The sequence below is a fragment of the Phascolarctos cinereus genome, unplaced genomic scaffold, assembly GCF_003287225.1.
Source record: "Phascolarctos cinereus isolate Bilbo 61053 unplaced genomic scaffold, phaCin_HiC Scaffold_1;HRSCAF=81, whole genome shotgun sequence".
Taxonomy (NCBI): domain Eukaryota; kingdom Metazoa; phylum Chordata; class Mammalia; order Diprotodontia; family Phascolarctidae; genus Phascolarctos; species Phascolarctos cinereus.
The window spans coordinates 14853788-14872684 of record NW_027555514.1 but is presented as its reverse complement, the minus strand read 5'-3'; the positions used below and the strand labels follow the sequence as shown (position 1 = coordinate 14872684).

The 18897-nt window shown below is 43.6% G+C and overlaps 1 protein-coding gene across 9 annotated transcripts in view; it reads left to right on the top strand.

Annotated features, from left to right (window-relative positions):
* Positions 1–18897, top strand: part of IGF2BP3 (insulin like growth factor 2 mRNA binding protein 3) — a 100645-nt gene that overhangs the window by 55856 nt on the left and 25892 nt on the right. For all 9 annotated transcript variants that reach the window (XM_020993225.2, XM_078150833.1, XM_020993221.2 and 6 more), the window contains 4 exons: positions 7764–7815; positions 7917–7980; positions 13773–14060; positions 18268–18402. In XM_020993225.2, coding sequence (XP_020848884.1) covers positions 7764–7815; positions 7917–7980; positions 13773–14060; positions 18268–18402 — 539 coding nt within the window. The remainder of the gene's footprint in view (positions 1–7763; positions 7816–7916; positions 7981–13772; positions 14061–18267; positions 18403–18897) is intronic.

Here is an 18897-nt window from a genome sequence, read left to right as displayed (position 1 = left end):
TATCTAAACCCATATCATGTGGGATTTCTTACTGAAATTAATGTGTTCTTCTCCCATATAGACACAATTTAGTGAATACCAAATACACAACTCAGGGCAGAATTCCTGAGACAATTTCTTACGGATCAGGACCCCAAAGTGCTCCCATTCCCAGAACTTATGTATTTAGCTAGATAGGCTGTCATTGATTTCCTCCTTCCAGCTTAACAAAGCTTTTTTTTCCCTAGAGAATGTATTCCCCTTCTTGTGGCAACAGGGTAACCAAAATAAACTGATATCCTGTTGAAGTCCTTTCCAAAGGCTATGTGGCAACTTTGCTCTCAAGAGATTAATTTTTTCAGGGATCTTTGTCATCCTAGCATCCACTGAACCCTGAATTTTGTCAATTTCTTTTTTAAAAAAACTTATTGGTTTTTTTTGTTTAATTTTTACATCAACTGAATTTCTCCCTCTATCCCTCTCCTTCCTCTTCCCAGAGATCTATACCATATAACTGAAGAATTTTTTTTTTAAAAAAAGTAATAAATAGGAAGAAGAGGGGGAAAACTGGCAAAACTGATCAATATATCAAAAAATCTGAAAACATATGCAATGTTTTCCCCTTGTGGAGACTAGTCGATTTTAACTGTCCATTTCACTTTGGGGATTTAAAAAAAAGTTTTTAACATGTCTTCTCCACTCCCCTTAAAAAAAAAATCAGAGGAGGAAAAAAAAAAAGCCCAAGTTTGGTGTCACTGTTCTCAAGTTTCAGCTGAGATCTGGGTGGTGATATTAGCAGTGTCTCCAGGCTCTAAAAGAGGCTCTGCAGGAGCCTCTCTCACTCTGGGGGCTATCTGACATCAATTATCTGGCATTACTTTGTGTGGCCAGTCATGTCTAAAGAGGATGTAATCATTCATCATCTCTATTTTGTGGCTGCCCTTGCCCAGAGGCTTCTGGACTCCTGAGCAAGATTTAATAAAATCAAATTTCCAACTTAACAAGGCAGTATGCCCAGACAAATAGCATGAGTCCAGAGCCAAAACTAAGGAGGGGGGAAGGAGAGATAGTTACCAAATCAGTTCACTCTTTTTTAAAATTTTAGACACTGGAGTTTGTGTTTAGGAGACAGATTTCATTGGAGCTGGTAAAGAAAGAATATAAGGAATAGTTAGCTCTTGCCTCTTTGTTCTAACTAGTTTGCTGGGTCACTAGAGACAAGACATCTTGATTCTCTGGAGCTTCCAGTATCTCATCTGGCAATGGGATTAGTGATTGATTCATTTTTTTTTAAACAAAGTAATTTGGAGGGATAATTGGTGGCCAACCACTGGTGGACACTTTCCTGGAATTTTTTGTTGGCTAGAAAAATGGAAAAGTATGCCAGTTGGGAAAGAGAGCCTGGGTCTCCCTGGTAGGGAGGAGGTTGAAGGGAAAGGAGTAGTTAGTTATTCAAACCTTTGCTGGAAGCCATGTGGCTTTCTGGAATTATTTTTTTTTTATTATTATTAAGTGAGTTATTTGTTCAGAAATTTGCTGTACTTATAAATGGGAAAAAGTTTAGGGTAGAAAGTTTAGAATTCAAGTATCTATGAGGTAGGTTTTGTAAACTTTCAAAAGTCCCTCCATGGCTCCCTCATCAAAGCTGCAACCACACCTAGCAAATAGTTGTCTTGAGGTAAAACATATTTGATCCCCTCTCTCCTCTCAATAGCGTACTTTGTATCTGGGTCTCATTGGAGATTGCCAGGGAAGAGTCAGCTCCATTCTTGGAGGGGAGGGGAGAGTGATTAGATCACTAGGTAGATTTGATCATTGAAATTGGAAAGAAAAGTCATGAGAATTATCCCCACAGAGAGAGAGAGAGAGAGAGAGAGAGAGAGAGAGAGAGAGAGAGAGAGAGAGAGAGAGAGAGCGCGCACAAGCATGTTTGGACAGACTTGGTTCTATTTGTATCCAGTGTCTTTGAAAGAAAAATTTTTGCAGACATGTTGAACAAAATGACGATATTTGTAGCTACATGAGGGTAGCTGTAAGTAACATCTGTAGTATCATGGGCTGAAAAGCCAACTCTTGGTGGAGACATTGCTGAGTGTGAAGGCAGCCTTCCTGGGACCTTTTTGCAGTCTTGCTGAGGATAGGTTAGACATTTATTTCACAGGTCTATTAACCTACCTTCATCAGTGCTTGCCTGGTAAAAGAGCAAATGGAACCAGTGACAGTCTTCAAGAATGTCTTATTGGTATTCCATGGAGGCAATTGATCTAGTATGAAAATCTAGGTAAATACCAAAAAGCTGAAAGCTAAATGAAATACTGCCATGCAAACCCTACCCAGAAAATCCTACAGACTGAAAAGGAAATGCCTTGGGCATATCCTTCTCCCTTGTGCTGTTTTGTCTACCTTTCCCCCCCTTTCCTCTGGGATTGAAATTTGTCCAAGTTTATGCTAAACACAGAAATGATCTCTCTATCCCAGTTTTTAAAACACAGTTTTATGGATACATATTGTTTTAACATCACCAAAATTTCTGCCTGTATTCAAGTTTTAAAGAATAAAACTCATCCGTAAGGGTGTACATTTATTTGCTAATTTATTTTGTGGGGATGAAGGGAAAAATGTTAAAATGCAAAATCCCCTCTGTATTCTCTCAGATAATCCAAAGATTCATAAAGCTGCCTTGCAGCCTTCCCCATCGAGGGTCTAGTGTAAATGCAGGAAAGTTGAAGTTCATTTTTAAAGGCAGTAGAAAAGAAATTCTTTGAGGTGTTTTTTAAGGCTCAGTCTGAGATGCTATTTGAGTTTGGGGGGAGGGGCGGCTGGTGGATTAACCTGACCCTGCAAGGAGGTAAGGAAAAGAAAACCCAGGCTTCCTTGTCTCCTGAACTCTGGGGCAGCTAGCTAGCCATGTGTGCAGGAAGGGCTGGGGCCATAGTCTAGAGGAGTGAATGTAAGTCCCAGGGCCTGCTGGAAGCCCCCCCCCCCACCCCTAAGCCTTGGAATCTCAAATTCAATTTACTGACCTGAGCCTTTATATGCAAATACTGGGGCACATTTCATTCCAACTTTGTCTCTTTCCCATGACTAAGATGCAGCTATATTGTGTAAGCGTTGGGTCCCTGTCTCCCCAGGAATGATTAGAAAGCTGTTAACATCCTGGTTAAGATCTTTAAGGAGAGAGAGCAAGAATTCTTCCTCCCTAGTTTATCAGGGATTGGCTGGAGAGGAAGGAGACCTATACAAGGCCCTTTGTCTTGGGTGGGTGGGGGCAGATTTGCCCTGCAGTATCCCTACCCCCTCCTCCTTTCTGCAAAATGGGTGTGGCCCTCATCCTGCAGTATCTCTGGATGTTGAAAGGTTGTACTATTCTGAACGCTGAGCAATGGATCATCTCAGGGGCAGCTTGGATCCTACTTCAGGATTGGCTTTGGGAGTGAGGAACACAGGGAGACAAAAGCAGCACAGAAACTGAGGTCGATGTTGAAGGGGAAAGAAAACCACTTCACCTTCAGACTATTAGTCAAGCCTCTGTCCAGCAGGTGAAGTTCTGGTCTTGGCACTCCATTTTGTGTGGCAGGCAGAGTGACATTTTAGAAGCATGTTTGCACAGCCCTGTCATGTTGGTATGTAGGCTTGGTCTGTGCTTTATGTCCCTAGTAGGGATGAGTCTTTTTTTTTTTTTTTTGCTGTATTATTCCCAGAGTCTTCCCAATCAGAATTCCCATTCCAGCCAATCTTTGGTTTTAGGCATTCAGTTTATTGATTAAAGTGTGGTTGGGCCTAATGGGAAACTTGGGGATGGGTAAGAGGGTCTTCATTCTCTGTGCTCTGTGATTATTCTCCAACCCCACTGGATTTTTAAAGAGCTTGTTTGCCCAAATTCCTAAATGATGGCCCTTTGGGGGAGGAGATCTTTGTATTCTAGGCTTCCCCTACTTCGATTTTCCAGGTTCCTTTCCGTTTGCTGCCCCTTCTCTGAAGGTGTTGTGGAGCAGTCTGACCCAGTCTCTCTATTTTCTTTTTTTAACATTCCCAGTTCCTAGCCTCTTTTCCCTCCATGCCCCGCCCCTCTTCCTCCTCCCCCCCTCCCCCTGCAGCTGTGCAGAGCAGCAATTGAATGTCTCCAGTTACGAAGCCCCAGTTTACACAAGTTTTTAGGAACTTCTCTCCCCCCACACCCATGTAATTTGGAGTTCAGCCATATCCTTGTCAAAGAAGGGTTACAGATTATCCAAAGGTAGAGAATGCTTTAGGGCAAAGGGGAAGAAGGGAAGGGATCAGCCATGCACATTTGGAGGCTAAAGGATGGGGGGACCACTCCTGGCACTGGTGCCATCTGGAGAAAAGTGGTACAGGTTGGAACTAGCTTAGTGATAGACATCCTGGAATTGTCTCACTAGCAAAATTGTACTCCTTTTTGTTGGCTTTGGAAGAGGGGACCCAGGGAAAAGAACAGGGCTGGGGATTGGCTCTTAGCTGCCACCTCTTTCCCACTTAGAACTGGGTGCCTTAAGAACTTTCCTGATCCTTGATTTACCGACACCCCATTGTGTGTAAAGGGCCCAGCACTTAAGAACTGGGGGATTTGGGACTAGTCCCAACCCCTCTTTGGATTGTTGTTTCCTCCTGTGTAAAATAAGGTTGAATTAGTGGACTACTGAGGTCTCTTTCAGTGCTAATATTCTGTGATTCTGAGATCCTGTGCACATCTCCAATTCCAATATAGGCTCTTAGACTGGAAGAGACCTTGTTTGTCACAAAGGAGGAGGAGTATGATGGGATGTGATTATGGGGATTCTCTGAGCTTCCATCTCTTGGATGTTCTTACTGAGGACAATATTTAACAGTGGAAGAGACCTTTGGAGTCTGTTGTGTCCAACTGCCTCCTTTCACAGATAGGAAACTGAGACCCAGAGAGGTTAGGGAGAGCCACACAAATTGTAAGTGCCTAGGCCTTTAATGTGGATGTGGGTAGGTCAAGGATCAGTCAAGCATGAGAGAGAAGTATAAAGTGGGATTGTTCAAGAATGCAGAAAATAATTTATTGACTAGGAGTGTGAGGAGAGAGAAGTCCTGGGCATGGAGAGGGCAGAGGCCCAGATTCTTGTGGTATAGTTAATAAGCAAATTAATGGAAAAATCCTGGTTTCTTTTAGCCCCATGTCTGCCCTTCATCAACTAGATAACCTTGGACAAATCACTTGAGTTTCTTCTTTGCCTCAGTTTCTTCATCTGTAGGAGGAGACGACCTTCCAAGTCCCTTCCAAATCTTAAGGTTCTAATTTATTTTTCTCTGTAAAAATTATTCACTGTCCTCTCCCCCTTTCAATCAAGAAAGAGTGGCTCATGGTCAAGAGGATAGGTTATTCTAGTGGTTTGAGTAGACTGCGGTGACATGGAACATGAAATCTGGCATTGTTTCATATGGCAGATCCTCCCAGACAAGTCCCAACCTTCATAGAAGACCCCTTCTGTACTCCATCTCCTGGCTTCAAAGGAGAAGTTGTCCAGTTTCCTGTGCCTATTTCATTTAAGGATTGTGACTCTTAAATGTTATTGAAGGACTGGATTAGAAGTCTTTCATCCCGGGGACAGTTGGGGAAATGAAGGCATTCATTATCCCTTGGTTTATAAAATGGAGGGCCTCTCAATGGATTTTTTTCCCCCTTCTTCACAATGCGTATTTCTGCTACTTAGGATTTTTACAACTTGAATTCAATTTTTAAAAAACTCAGTCAGTTTGGAGAAACAAATTGTACAGTGTCATTTTGGTAAAATTAATGTGATGTATGGAAGCTTTTAGAGGGAGAATTGGGAAAGACCTTAAGTTCTGTTAGTGACATTGGCAGAGTGCTGGGCAATGATTGTAGCTGATTTCAGAAGGAATTATTTACTTTCTGTAAGTCCCTCACTACAGAAGACAATCCTTAATGATTGAACCAATTGCTTACAGGAAGCATTTAAGATTCCATGTTTCCTTTGTGCATTTTTTCTTAACAAAAATAAGCAACTCTAAAATGAATTAATTTAAGTGAAATAGGTCCCTTTTGTTGTTAAAAAAAACAACAACAAAATAAGAGAGCAGACAAAAATCTGATGAATAATCAGGCTCCTTGCCATCAAAATTGGTGATTTCAAGCATTAACATTATAGAATTTTTGATGGACATCTCCTGTTGTCCTAATAAAGGTCAGTGGAGAGTGACTTTTGGTTTTCTTTTGTTGTTGTATGAAAGAGCACAGCAAACTTTAAAGTGTGAAATAAATGTGTTAGTATTGCATTTGTTATGTTTCTAAAATTTAGATTAAGTCTTCATTTTTCCTACCCAAACTTTCTCCTTAAATGTAAGTCTTCCACATAAAGAACTGCATTGCCTCACCCTGAGCTTTGTAATGGACTTTGGTTTGTAGGGAGATTCATTCTCTCCATTTTGAGTCAAGATGCTCCTAGGGTTTCCTATCTGCCCTGGCTATTCTGCCTCTGGGCTTTCTCCAGGATCAGTGTTACTGTGAAGACCACAGGTGTGGTCAGGCTATGAAGAGAGGGAGAGTTAGGTAAACAGTACCAGACCCAGTAAGTTGCTAGCTTTAGGGTGACCATCTATCTATAGAAGCATTATCTGTTCATAGAATATAGTAGGACTGAGGTTCCTATCATGTTAAGTTATTCAGGAGAATCATGACACATTTAGATAGAGAGCCAGCTGTGGAGAAAGTATTTAACCATCTCATATGCTTCTATCTTGGAAAAAAAAAATTACTGATTTAAAAAAAATTTCAATTTTAACAAGTCAGTAATATTATGAATGAGAGCCAGATAATTTTTATACAAAGAGAGTTTTGTTTTCTTTTTGCCTTCTCAATTGTATAGGGAAGGAGAAAAGCTTATGAAATTAAAAAAAAATTAATTTAAAGGGAAAAAAAACTAGCAAGAGGATGGAGGAGACAAAAGAGGCCTTGCATTTTCACTGGGGTCTGTTCTAGATTCTGAATTCAGAACCTTTGTTCAGGTCAGGTATTCAAGTGTAGAAAGGTCAGGTATTCAAGTGGCAGAAAGTGGGAGCCTGGAGCTGTGCGTGTGTGTCAAATTCTGAGGATCATAGTCTTAAAGACACCCTACAAGGCAATCTACGGTCCGCTCTTTTATTGACTGTGATCATGTGTGAATACCAAAGACAACGGTCACTTCTTAAGGAGGATTTTTCAGTGGTCCTTTTCTCTAGCACCCATCTTCTATCTTAACTCAGGGTCTTTTGGAATCTCTATTTCTTCTCTCAGTTAAATCTCCCTAGAATTTAGTCTCTTAGGTTATATCTATCCCTGGGTCCAGAAAGGAAGCTTTTTTTTTTTTTAGTTTTTTAAAGGGGAGCTTGTTTTTGTTTTTTAAGTAAAAAGATAATATTCATATGACCAACTCCAGCTCCTGTTTCATGTAACTGTATGCCAGGAGGAAATGTTTGCATGTTTGTGTCTATGTGAAAATGTGGCCTCCTTTCTCCCTCATCCCTAGCAATGAGGCAGCTGGGCTTCCATAAAGCTGCCATACCATGCTTGCTCCTAGATTAGTCAGCATGAAATAGATTTGAAGCCAGGGATCCAGGGATGGGCAAGACAGAGGAACACGTCTCCTCTCGTGGTGTCCTTCCTGCAGTTCTTTAGATCAAGGCTCACATTAATCTCATGGCTCTTGGCCAGCATCATTCGCTTTGCAATTAAACATCTTCTTATCTTTGCTACCCAACCCAATGGTTAACCGCTTTGTATCATTTTCTGCTCTTCCTCATAGGTTCTGGATAGCGTCTTGGCTCAGTATGGATCGGTGGAGAGTTGTGAGCAAGGTATGTGTCTCTTAAACTCATTTGATTTCAAACTGATCAAAGAAAGGAAGTAGAAGGAAAACTTAATTTGATTGTTCTTGTGGGTTTTTCTCATTCTCCAGTGAACACTGATACTGAGACTGCCGTGGTCAATGTGACCTATAGTAGCAAGGAGCAGGCGAAACTGTAAGTATTCTGTACCATTGCATTTTACACCTGGTTTCCTGATTTCAATCAAGTCATTTTGCTCTAGTTGACACCATTAATGTCCTGGAGAGGGAGGGAGGGAGATGGACGCCCTCTGCCAATGCCCTTGGCTTTCTCCTGGAAGCTCATGGGTAGAACATCAGTCCACATTGATCGCATTGTCTTCATATTCTTAACTGTGAAAAATGTGAAGAGACAGTTCTTTGAAATTTCAGGGATGCTAGGCCACAGACTTATACTGTGGGCCAAAGCATAGCCAGCTGAGCTTACGAAGAGCTCCTCTGTCTGTCTAACTGGTACCATCAGGACAGGAGTGTTGTGTATATTTTATGTGGATATTGTGTATACATATGCATGTATGTATGTGTATCTTACAAAATGTGTGATTTATTCTTTGTGAAATGTTATCAGAGCTCTTGAGTTTAAGTACCAATTGGAAGCCTGGCATTTTATTAAGTTTCTCTTAATTTGAGAAATGGTTGCCTATGTTCTTGGCAGTTGGATTTGTTCCATGAATTGAAATGTATTTACCTCCAAATTCCATAGATAAACCTCATTTTCTTCTTTTCCCTCACTCCCCTGCCCCCGCCTGCCTCAGTCAAACACATACGTGATAATTATATAGATCTAGGATCCAATTGAATGGACAGAACCATTGACAGGTGGATTTGTTATTGTTGATATGAGATCCTCTGTAGAATGAGGTGGTTGTGCTCAGTAACCTGTGATGTTCCTTCCACCTCTAAATCTATGATTCTATGATCAAACCCAGAGAAATAATGCTGTTGAGGATTGCCTGGTAGGTTTCTTGGGTTGGCTGGAATTAATGTAATTATATTGAGGAAAACAACCGCCTCACGTGGTCCAGTTGACACAAAACACAAATCAGCAGCCAGTGATTGTGTTACAAGTGATGGCTGCCTTGAAGAGCTTCAGCTAGAGTTTGACGCTTAACCTACAATCTTTTGACCTCCCGGGAACGCTAGGATTCCAGCAGCCTATGGGCCCAAGGGCCTTTAAATTCTGAAAGTCTTACTAATATTTATAAAGTCACAGGTCATTGTAAGGGTAGGTACCATACTACTATATGGAAAGACAAAGAGGCTGGCAAGACAATGTTGGCCAATCCTCCAGCCCAAAGAGAGCTGGAAATTGGGAAGCCATGTTATAAGAAGGAAACAGTCGAGTATTTTTCCATACTTAAGAATTGATGACCTGTATCTTAGGGTCTAGAGGCCATTTTTTGGCATTACCTTAGAAAAATCTCCTGGTGACCAGAAAAGGAGAGATGCTGCCCCCCCTCTTCAATAAAGGGGGCTGCGGAGCCAACCCCACAACATTCGCTTTCATGTTGTTATATAGTCATATTTGAAGACCAGTAAGCAATCACCTGAATACCCAGGAGGAAAGCCAATATCCCATATCTCTCAGTGGTTTCCAAGTGGCCAAGATGACATTGTCATCAAATTCTCTGCTTGTTTTCCACTAATGTAAACAGATGACATGTCAAACTATATCATTGGCTGGACAATGGCAGCATCTTGAAGAGAAAGGTATTGTTGTCCTTCCTAACTTGTGCTAGGGTTCCAGCTCACATGCTGTGTTGGATTGCTTGCTAAGAGCATGTGGCATGGAAGGATCTAGAACTGTCCTTCTATCTGACTCCATTTAAAATGTTCACATGACGTGTGCCAAGTGATTGGCAAACCTTCAGGCACTGTCTAGATATGAGTTGGGGTCATCTCGTAATGTCGCTCAGGTCCTCCTACTTTTCCCTCTCTCTGTTCTGTGGGACTTAAACTAAGCCATTCCATCTTGCACCCATTTTCCCTACTGAAGAGGCTTATCTAGATAAACTCAAAGACCTCTTTCTGTTCTGAAAAGTGCTATTTAAAAAAAACAAACAACACCTTTTTTTTTAGAACATCCACAAAAAAAAGCAGAATTGATAACTTTCCTTCTCCTAACTTGTGCAGTAAAAGCATCTAAGAGCAAGGAGTGAGGGTATTGGAAGTTGGCTAATCTCCCATGTAGAGAACCATTCTTGCCTCGTGGTCAGTTGGCTGGAAGACCTACCTCACAGGGTTGTTGTGAGGACCTCGTGATGAAAGCAAATGTAAAGCATTATTTCAATGTTGGTTATGTTGACCAACAGAATGCTAACCTGAAATATATTATTTCACGTATGTGTCGATATCCTGCCTAACTTGATATGCTTGGAAAAGTCACATGATTTTCCTAAAGAGCTGATACTAACATCCCTTGGGCATAGCAGCAAATCTTGCTAAATAACCTAACCAAATATCAAGATCGCTAAGCTTGAGTTTCGACTGTTCTTCTTCACGTTCAGAAACTCAGCGTCAGTCTTTGACTCTGGCATGCTGCAAAGTTAGCTTGTCAGCTAAAGCTGGCCACGTGCATGCCCCCCTATGGGCCACCATGGAATTGTGGAGGAGCGGCCCTGTCTCCCATTGGTCTGCGTTAGGTATAGAAATAATTCGTTTATTGCTGATGTTTGCTCTCTCCGATCCTTCCCCTGTTTTGGAGGCTGCTTCTAACTGAAGTGCATTATGGGCATTTTCAGGGGTATCTGAGGGGAGGGAGGGGGAGGAAGAGAAGCAATGTCCTATCCCTGGAGTTTATTGCTACCAGAACAATTTTTTGCACCGGATCCGTGTATTTTCAGAACTGAGGTCATATATAATTCTGCAATATGAGCTGATTTTCTTTGCCCCCCAAAATAAAAATCTTTTTAAAGCAGGCACATAATAAAGTTTTAAAATTATCCATAAAATTGAACAAGTTGACTGAATTTTCTTGGCATTCCGATGCCTTGCTCAGATCCATCGCTCCATGGGTCCTAGGTGACGTTTGGTAACTGTTTACTCACCTAGCTCAGAAGGAGATATTGGAGAGATGATGAATGTTTGGGCTCAGGTTGGAACAGATGGCTGCTTTGGTCCCTTTTCAGCTTTGGGATCCTGTGATTTTGTGATAAATATGCTTTCTCCTTCATCTAGCCTGACAGAAGGGCCTCGTTTTACCTACGAAGGTCGATCTGAGCCATATTTATCTTTATGTGTGTGTATGTGTGTTTGCATGTTTATACACGCACACACACACGCACACATATATGTAATATTGGAAATACTCATCATGCTTCGAATCGACTCGCCCTCAGAGGACTACGAGCTGGTGAAGCAAATAGCACCCAACTTCCAAGTTGGGCTAGGGCAGGGTGTTGATAGAACCTCCCTGACCTTTCCTCCCTTTGGTAGAGCCATAGCTGTGGCTTGCATCAGTCAAATGCATCCTATAAGAATACCTTCATGTACTAGTTTTCTTCTGGTCCCTCTTTCAAAAAGGGCTTAATGTTATTTTGAGGGCTGGTGGTTGAATTGTTAAAAAATGCCATCCCCTCTCCCTTCTGACTCACTTGTATGGTGTTTAGTGATGGCGTTCATTTCTGAACTCTTCTGTTCATTCAGAGGTGCCCCCCCCAACTTAATTGAGGTGTGGCATTTTCCACAAGAGCATCTGGTTGAGTTGGAAGGAGTTGCTCCCTAAGGAGAAATTTAAGACAGTCACATACATGGGTGATAAAGGCAGAAGGAGGTGGTCTCAGGGCCTTGCTCATCTGGACGTGCATGTCAACTTTGCTTGCTTTCCAAGACCTGGCTTTCTGAGATGCGTGTTTCTGATGCCTGCCCAGCAAGGGCTAACAAATGGCTGGTGACAGTTCCTATATGTCCCCTCCCCTTTAACTTTTTATTCCAAGTGAAATATTTAGCAGTTTAGGATTAGTAAGTCCAGCACCGCACTCGGCCACAGTCTGCTTTGCTCCTGGCAGAACACCACCATCGATTACCTTCTTACCTCTGCTCTACTTTGCCCCGTTGGGCCTTCTGGTGTAATTCCAAGGCCCAGCTCGGCAGAGTGAATCAGCGGGAAGACCTGGACCCTCGGAGCTCCTGGGAACCGCCTTGGGAAGAAATCAGCATCTTCATTTAGGGTTGAATTGCATTGCTTTGTGGCAGGTTTTTTGTGTTGTTCTAGTTCTAGAGAAAGAGGGAGCATGTTGTAGTGAATAGAGAGCTGGCTAGGGAGACACAAAGCTTTGGGTTCAAACCCTGCCTCTGACATATCCTGGCTATGTGTCTGAGCTTCAGGCAATATCGTCAGGATTGAATGTGCAGAGCGGGTGGTGACTTGTATTGGCAGAGGGTGTTTCCTCACCTGGGATTTCTCTATAGCAGGGAAATCACAGTTCTGGTCCCTGTCCCAGTCTCTTCTTTCTAATGGTGTAACAGAGGAAAATGAACTGTGGAGAATGTACCTGCATGGGTACTGCATGAAGCATTGCTTGGATTCACTGTTGGGGCCACATTTGGGGCAAAGTTGATTGGGGTTCTATGTTTGCTTTTTTTTGTGAGTGTGTATATCATGTGGTATGAGGACTATTTCAAGTGCTTCGTTCTAAAGTGCCTTTTGTCTTCACCTGCCATTCTTGGAAATTAGTACACAGATGTTTTCTTGGATTCCTCTCAGATATTTAAGTTACATGAAGTAGGTGAAGTTTCTAGGTTAGAAGAGAAGCCAGAGTAAAGGTGAGGAGCAGAACACCTAACGGCTCCTCTGAAGACTAACATTGCCTGCTCGTTTCTGACTTAATTTCCTGGCTTCTTCCTCATTTGTTGCTGACCCAGATGATAACTGATGTTGAATTAGGGAGATCACCTATCAGTTAGACTCAGTCTCTTTACTTAATGCACTCTACTGTTAGCAAGTAAAGAAATTTCCCCCTGGTGTCCCAAGAACATTTTTTATTCTTTTTGGTGAGGCAGTTGGGCTTGAATGGCTTGCCCAGGGTCACAGAGCTAGTAAATGTCAAGTATCTGAGGCTGGATTTGAACTCAGGTCCTCCTGACTCCAAGGCTTGAGCTCTATCCACTGTGCCACCTAGCTGCCTCACAAGTACATTTTCTTGGGAAGATCTTTGACCTTGTACACTAAATTCTTCCCATCATGGTTTTGCTTTGGGTTCCAGAGCCATAGCAAGGGTTGAGCAACCTGGACACTCAGACTGAAGCTACAAAGGTAACACATACACTTCCTTAGCAAAGAAACAAATGATCTTAGTTGAAATCAAATGTACCCCCAGGACAGTAACTAATCCCTCTTAATGAATATATTGTCTTTATATCTTAGATTACAAAGTTAATTTAATAATATGTTCTGTCCTGCTTATCCCTGGTACCAAAATTGCTAGTTCTTCTACTGGCTCTCTCAGCCTAGGCCAGTAAAACAGAAAGGGAGCTAGCAAGGCTTCTGTTACAGGGTCCAGGAACAGACTCTGTGTCTGATCCCAAGATCACTCCAGAGTGGGTTATCAACAGGGTGATCAATTTTCCAGTCTCTGTGATTGATGACGTCATTTCACTGAAGATTAGAAGGTTTATCAGTTGCTTTGGTAAAGCACACGCACTTTTGAATCACAGTTCTCTGGCACTGTTGACATGAGCACTTGGAATAAAGCATGTCTGTGTGTTTCTTGTTAGCTGTTGGTGCCCCCCTCCCCCCCATTTTGCCCCATTTAAATGAACAACAACAACAAAACATCGTTTGGAGTTTCTTTGTGTGTCTCCTCTATAGAATTTTGCAAGAAAAAGCCTTAAGTTTTTTCATCTTTGACCATTAAACTTAACTTATGGTTTGTTTCTGTTCCTTTCTTTTCTCCCCCACCTTGCCATATCCATTTGTTGGTGTATCAGTGCGATTGAGAAGCTGAATGGCTTTCAGCTAGAGGGGTACACCCTGAAAGTTGCCTACATCCCGGATGAACTGGCCGATCCGTCTGCATCGAGCTCTCAGGCCATGCCGACTCGCCGTGGCTATGGTCATAGGGGACCGCAGAGACAGGGATCCCCAGGAGGAGCTACTGGGCAGAACCACCATAATGATATTCCTCTTCGTATGCTGGTCCCAACCCAATTTGTTGGAGCAATTATTGGGAAAGAAGGTGCGACCATTCGAAACATCACCAAGCAGACCCAGTCTAAGTAAGTAGCCTGTGTGTCAGGGACATAGCAGGAATTTTCATGTATGTTCCATCAAATCACCAGTGGGGCATGGGGTGGGGGTGGAAGGAGTGCCCCCCAGCACCTTCTGTCTGAGGATGGTCTCTTGTTAGTGTCTCTGGCGTGGCTTTGTGGAGTCCAAAGACTGCAATCTTACTGTCAAAGGGGATTGCAGAGGATTGTCTTCCCCCTTGGAATTGAAATGAACATGAAAAACTTATCTTGCCAACATACTTCCTCTCTCATCTCTTGGGCCCCAGCCTACTGGTAAAGCAGCTACAAAAGATTCTAGCAGTCTACAGGGCACCATCCCTCTCAGCTTCTTTCATGGCCTCCAGCAAACTTCAGAAATGCCTTTTTCAGGCTAGCCGGGCCTTCATGAATAACCTGGACTTAGTCCAGCAGCTCACATTTATTTGAAAGAGGAAACCAACAAAAGCAACCTTCCCATTTGTCTTCACATTGCTACCTATAGATTGGTAGCTGGTGGACTATTAGAAATGTAAAATATTTAGGAATTTTGAAGCCATGGGATTAAGGAGGGGAAGGAACTGAAATGTATTAGAAGTAGGAACATAGAATTATATACAATGTATTTCAGCTCCCCTTTCCATGTCTTAAATCACCTGATCAGTTCTATATAACATGGTTTCACATAAAGATATTTGGCGTGTATAAGAGATGTGAAGTCCTGGGGAAGAAAGAGGATGGGGAAATGATTTTAGAGACAATCTGTGCCCCACCCCCAGCATATTGTCAAGGGAAGCCTACCTAGGACTTGCTTAATGACTCTGAAAGGTTAGGGTAGGGGGAGCTTTGTGCTGGCCAGCCAGAGGCACTAGACCCAAAGGTGCCAGGGTGATTGAAAATAACATTAGCCATGAAAATGTTCAAGTTTGTGGAAAACCAAAAGTAAGCAGATTTTTCAGTGAGTTTAACGGGCTTATCATAAGTGTCTTGCTACAAAAGGCAAAGTTAAAGCGTCATCCCTCTCCTTTCCCTGCCAGCTCCCATACTTGTTGCTGACTGGATGCACCCAGCTGCCTTCTAGCCAATAAGCAGTAGTGGGAAAGTAGCTGTCCTTGGTAGTGGAACAGGCTTCCCTCTTCCATAGATGGCAGGATGGCAATCTTCAGACAGTTTCCACTGGTCTTCTTCATCAGAGTGAGGTTCTGGGCACTCACAATTGATGCCCTGTTTTATGGACTTATGTTAGGCTGATCTGGCCAGTGTGAACCTGCCATTCTTGTTCAGAGGAGGAGGGAACAGATTTCCTCAGAGAGAAGCTATTGCAGAATGGGAGGGGTGGGTGGGGGTGGGTGGGATGAAAAGTTAGTTGGTGGGAGGAGGTGGTAGAAGGAGGGTCCCCCCTTTTGAAATTTTTTTTTGCAGAAGGTGAGAATGCTTTGCCTGTGTGCAGACTCAAGTAGCACTGGAACTAGCTGATGGCCAAAATCTAATAGAAAGCAGGCATGGTCTGGGAGGGATGGGAGCCTGTAACCCAAAAGCTTAGCTAAGCCCTAACGCTTCTCCTAAGGTCCCATGAGCCTCTTGACCCATTTGTTATCTCTTCCTCTCCCCACTCCTCACCCCCATCCAGCTTTATTTTTCAGAGTGTGCTGCATCTCTTAACGCACCACGGTCACTTTCTAGCTGGTTTCTTCTTCTTCACCATATGCCAAATTTGGGTGTTTCTTATAAGGTCACCCATTGACTTACCTGATGGGGTATAGCTATGGAATCTGGTCCACCATGTTTTCAATTCTGCAGCATAAATTTGTTGACAATATATGCCATGGGGGGGGGGGGCGCGGCAGAAATCTGGGTGATAGAACCCAAGAGGAGGGTGGTGGACTTGTTCTATCCAATGCTCTGCTGATCCTTGCCAGTGGATTTAATTACCTTTGGCTACAGAAACTAATCATTATTTGATGGGCACACTTTCTGAAGTGGCCTCAGAAGGCTGCCCTAATCAGCAAAGCAACATTCCCTCCTCCCCTAAGTGATCTGATGTTTAATTGCTAATGGAGTAAAATGGATGGGGATAGATGGGAAGAGACTGTTGGTACCTCTTTCCAGATAACGGGCATTTGGAAAAATGTGGCTCTGGAGAATAATGGAAACCTGGGGTATAGAAATCCTACTAGACCCTATCTAGGGCTTCTTCCTTCCCAATGGCTGCCCGTGTTGTAGGCGAGATTCTCTTGATGTCTGCTTAGCCCCAGTTGGCCATCCTGTTCAATGAGAGAAAACCAGTGACAGAGCTGTGGTTTGCATTTGCTACTGTGCTGGTGCTGAGATGACCCTGGCGGCTTCTGGGTTTTTGGCAGGGAGGTAGGGTGCAGGTGTGGACAGCCTTGAGGCATCATTCCGTTATCCCCAAAAGGGCACGGCCTGCAGTACTACTAGGAGCCAAGCTAGCCTTGGAAGAGCCTGCCCGACTGTTGCCAGCCTGATAGAAGGGCAGATTAGGGCAGTTGGCTTCCCCCAATTGATGTAATGTGTTTGGGGATTAAAGGAAGCCCATGGCTGGCTTGTCAGTTTCCCAGCTGTAGTTCCAATTGTGCCTGTACCAGCTCGGTTATTGCGAGGTGGAAGAGAGTCTATTTGCAAACCTAGCCACCTCCCCTGAGGCTGTCCCACTGTGTGAGATGGGCGCCTGATGCTTTGACATAGTCCTCTTGTCAAGGACATCTCTGAGTAGAAGGTTGAAGAAGAGCAGTGTGGGAACCCAGGCTTGGCTGAGCTCTCCCCCACCCCCTTTTGCTGAAGGGAGGTCCAAGTGGGGAAAAGGAGGAAACTTAAGGAGGTGAGGTGATATGACAGGAGGACTGGATTTGGAGTCTGACTTCCTGGATTGGTATCAGCTCCATTGGCTTATCTGTGATATTGGGCAAGTCAATCTCTCTAGGCCTCAGTTTCCTCATCTTTAAAAGAAGGTGGTTGGCACAGAGCTCTAAGGTCTTTTCCAGCTCTATATCTGTAATCCAGTGCTTGTAGAAATCAGAGCTGGGGTGTGGCCCTTATGGCAATATACATTTCACAATCACCCATGAGAATTTTGCAGAGACAATTCCTTTATCCTTCAGCCACTCCCCACCCCCTCCAAAACTCCCTTGCCATGCCCCTTTGAGGGCAGGGGCACCCTCCTTTCATGCCCCCCCCCAGGCTTTTCAGGGACTGCTTGGATGGTAGCTGCTGCCTGTGCCTAACGCCCTAGAGAGCTGTTATCTGTGGTGGTGGTGGTGGGAAGGACTCTCTCAGAGATATGGTCAAGGTAAAGACGTGGGTGTGGCATGATGGATGGGGAAACATCGGAAAGCCAAGGTGGGGAGGGGTGGGGCTTGTGATACTAAGAAGTTTGTAAGCCCTTGTCTTGAACCCAAGGATGATATTTGTGCCTTTACTCCTGAGTGTTACTCCTGAGTAGTGGTCCTTTCTGCTACAGAGACCATAAATCCCTTAACATTTCTCTGTGCGTGTGCTTGGAATTGGATAATTCTGATGATAACCTGAGAAATGTTCACACTAAATGCATGGTCAGCTCTTGATCATCTACCCTGAAAGGGGGAGAGCAGTGGTGCAATTGCCATGGGACAGTGGAAAGAACAGTGTTTGGAGACAGAGGACCTGGGATCAAATCCTGGTTCTGCAACTCCTACCTGTACGACCTTAAGCAAATCAACTTCACTGCTCTGGGTCTCAGTTCTTCATCTCTTAATGTGAGAGCTGGACTAAGCAACCTCAGAGGTTCCTTCTCGCTCTAAATCCATGACCCTTTAATGCACAATTCCTTCTTGTCTGCCTTTTCTTGGCTCTGTAAGACTTCTGGGTAGCAGACTACTTTTCCACCGGCATTTTGCTGAAATGATGATGACAATAAACTTACAGTCCTTGAGCACCTACCGTCCATGTGGGAAGCACTGAAAGGTGGCCCAGAAACATTTTAGATTGTCGACAGAAATTCCGGGATTCTGATTCACGGGAAGAGGTCACCAGGAATGGAGAGATGCCCTATGGGGATAATCAAGAGTTGACACTGGGGGGGTGGAGTGACTTGCCTCACTCTTTGCCCCCACTTGATTTGGCTCAGAAATTGGGAGGTGGCTTGTGAGGCTAGACCAGACAAGAAGATGGGTCTCTGGAGGCTAACCTTCCCCCCACTTCTTTTCCCCATTCCCACTGAAAGGATTGATATTCATCGCAAGGAAAATGCTGGTGCATCTGAGAAGCCAATTACTATTCATGCTTCTCCTGAAGGCTGTTCAACTGCTTGCAAGATCATCATGGAGATTATGCAGAAGGAGGCCCAGGATATGAAATTGTGAGTAAAAGGCTTTGCCTGGGGAGGATTCCCAGGTCAGTGTTTATCATTCCGTGGTGCTTTCTTTTGGGTCTTTTTAAACAGAACCCTGCTACAGTACTAAGGAGTGAAGGGTAAGGTGTCCACATGTTTCACCAGTGGCCTTAGCTGTGGGAGACAGAAGTGTTTCCGACACTTCTGTTACCTTGGTTGGGAAACTGAAGCCCATTGGTCTGAGCATAGTGCTTTCCAGTTAATGCCCCTGGATGTGGCTGCTTGTGGGGCATTGGGGCGGGGCTTTCTTCAGTTTTGACACAGTATTGGCTCTTGGTCCCCCATAGAATTTTGTTGCTAAATCATTTGCAGAGGCTGATTTAGCTCAGCTACCCAAGGGTATGCAGCACACCTAGTGAATAGAACACTGGGCTTGGGGTCAGGGAGCTCTGGATTCAAATCTTGCCTCTGACACATAACTACCTGTGCAATTATGAGCAAGTCTCTTCTACTCTCTGAGCC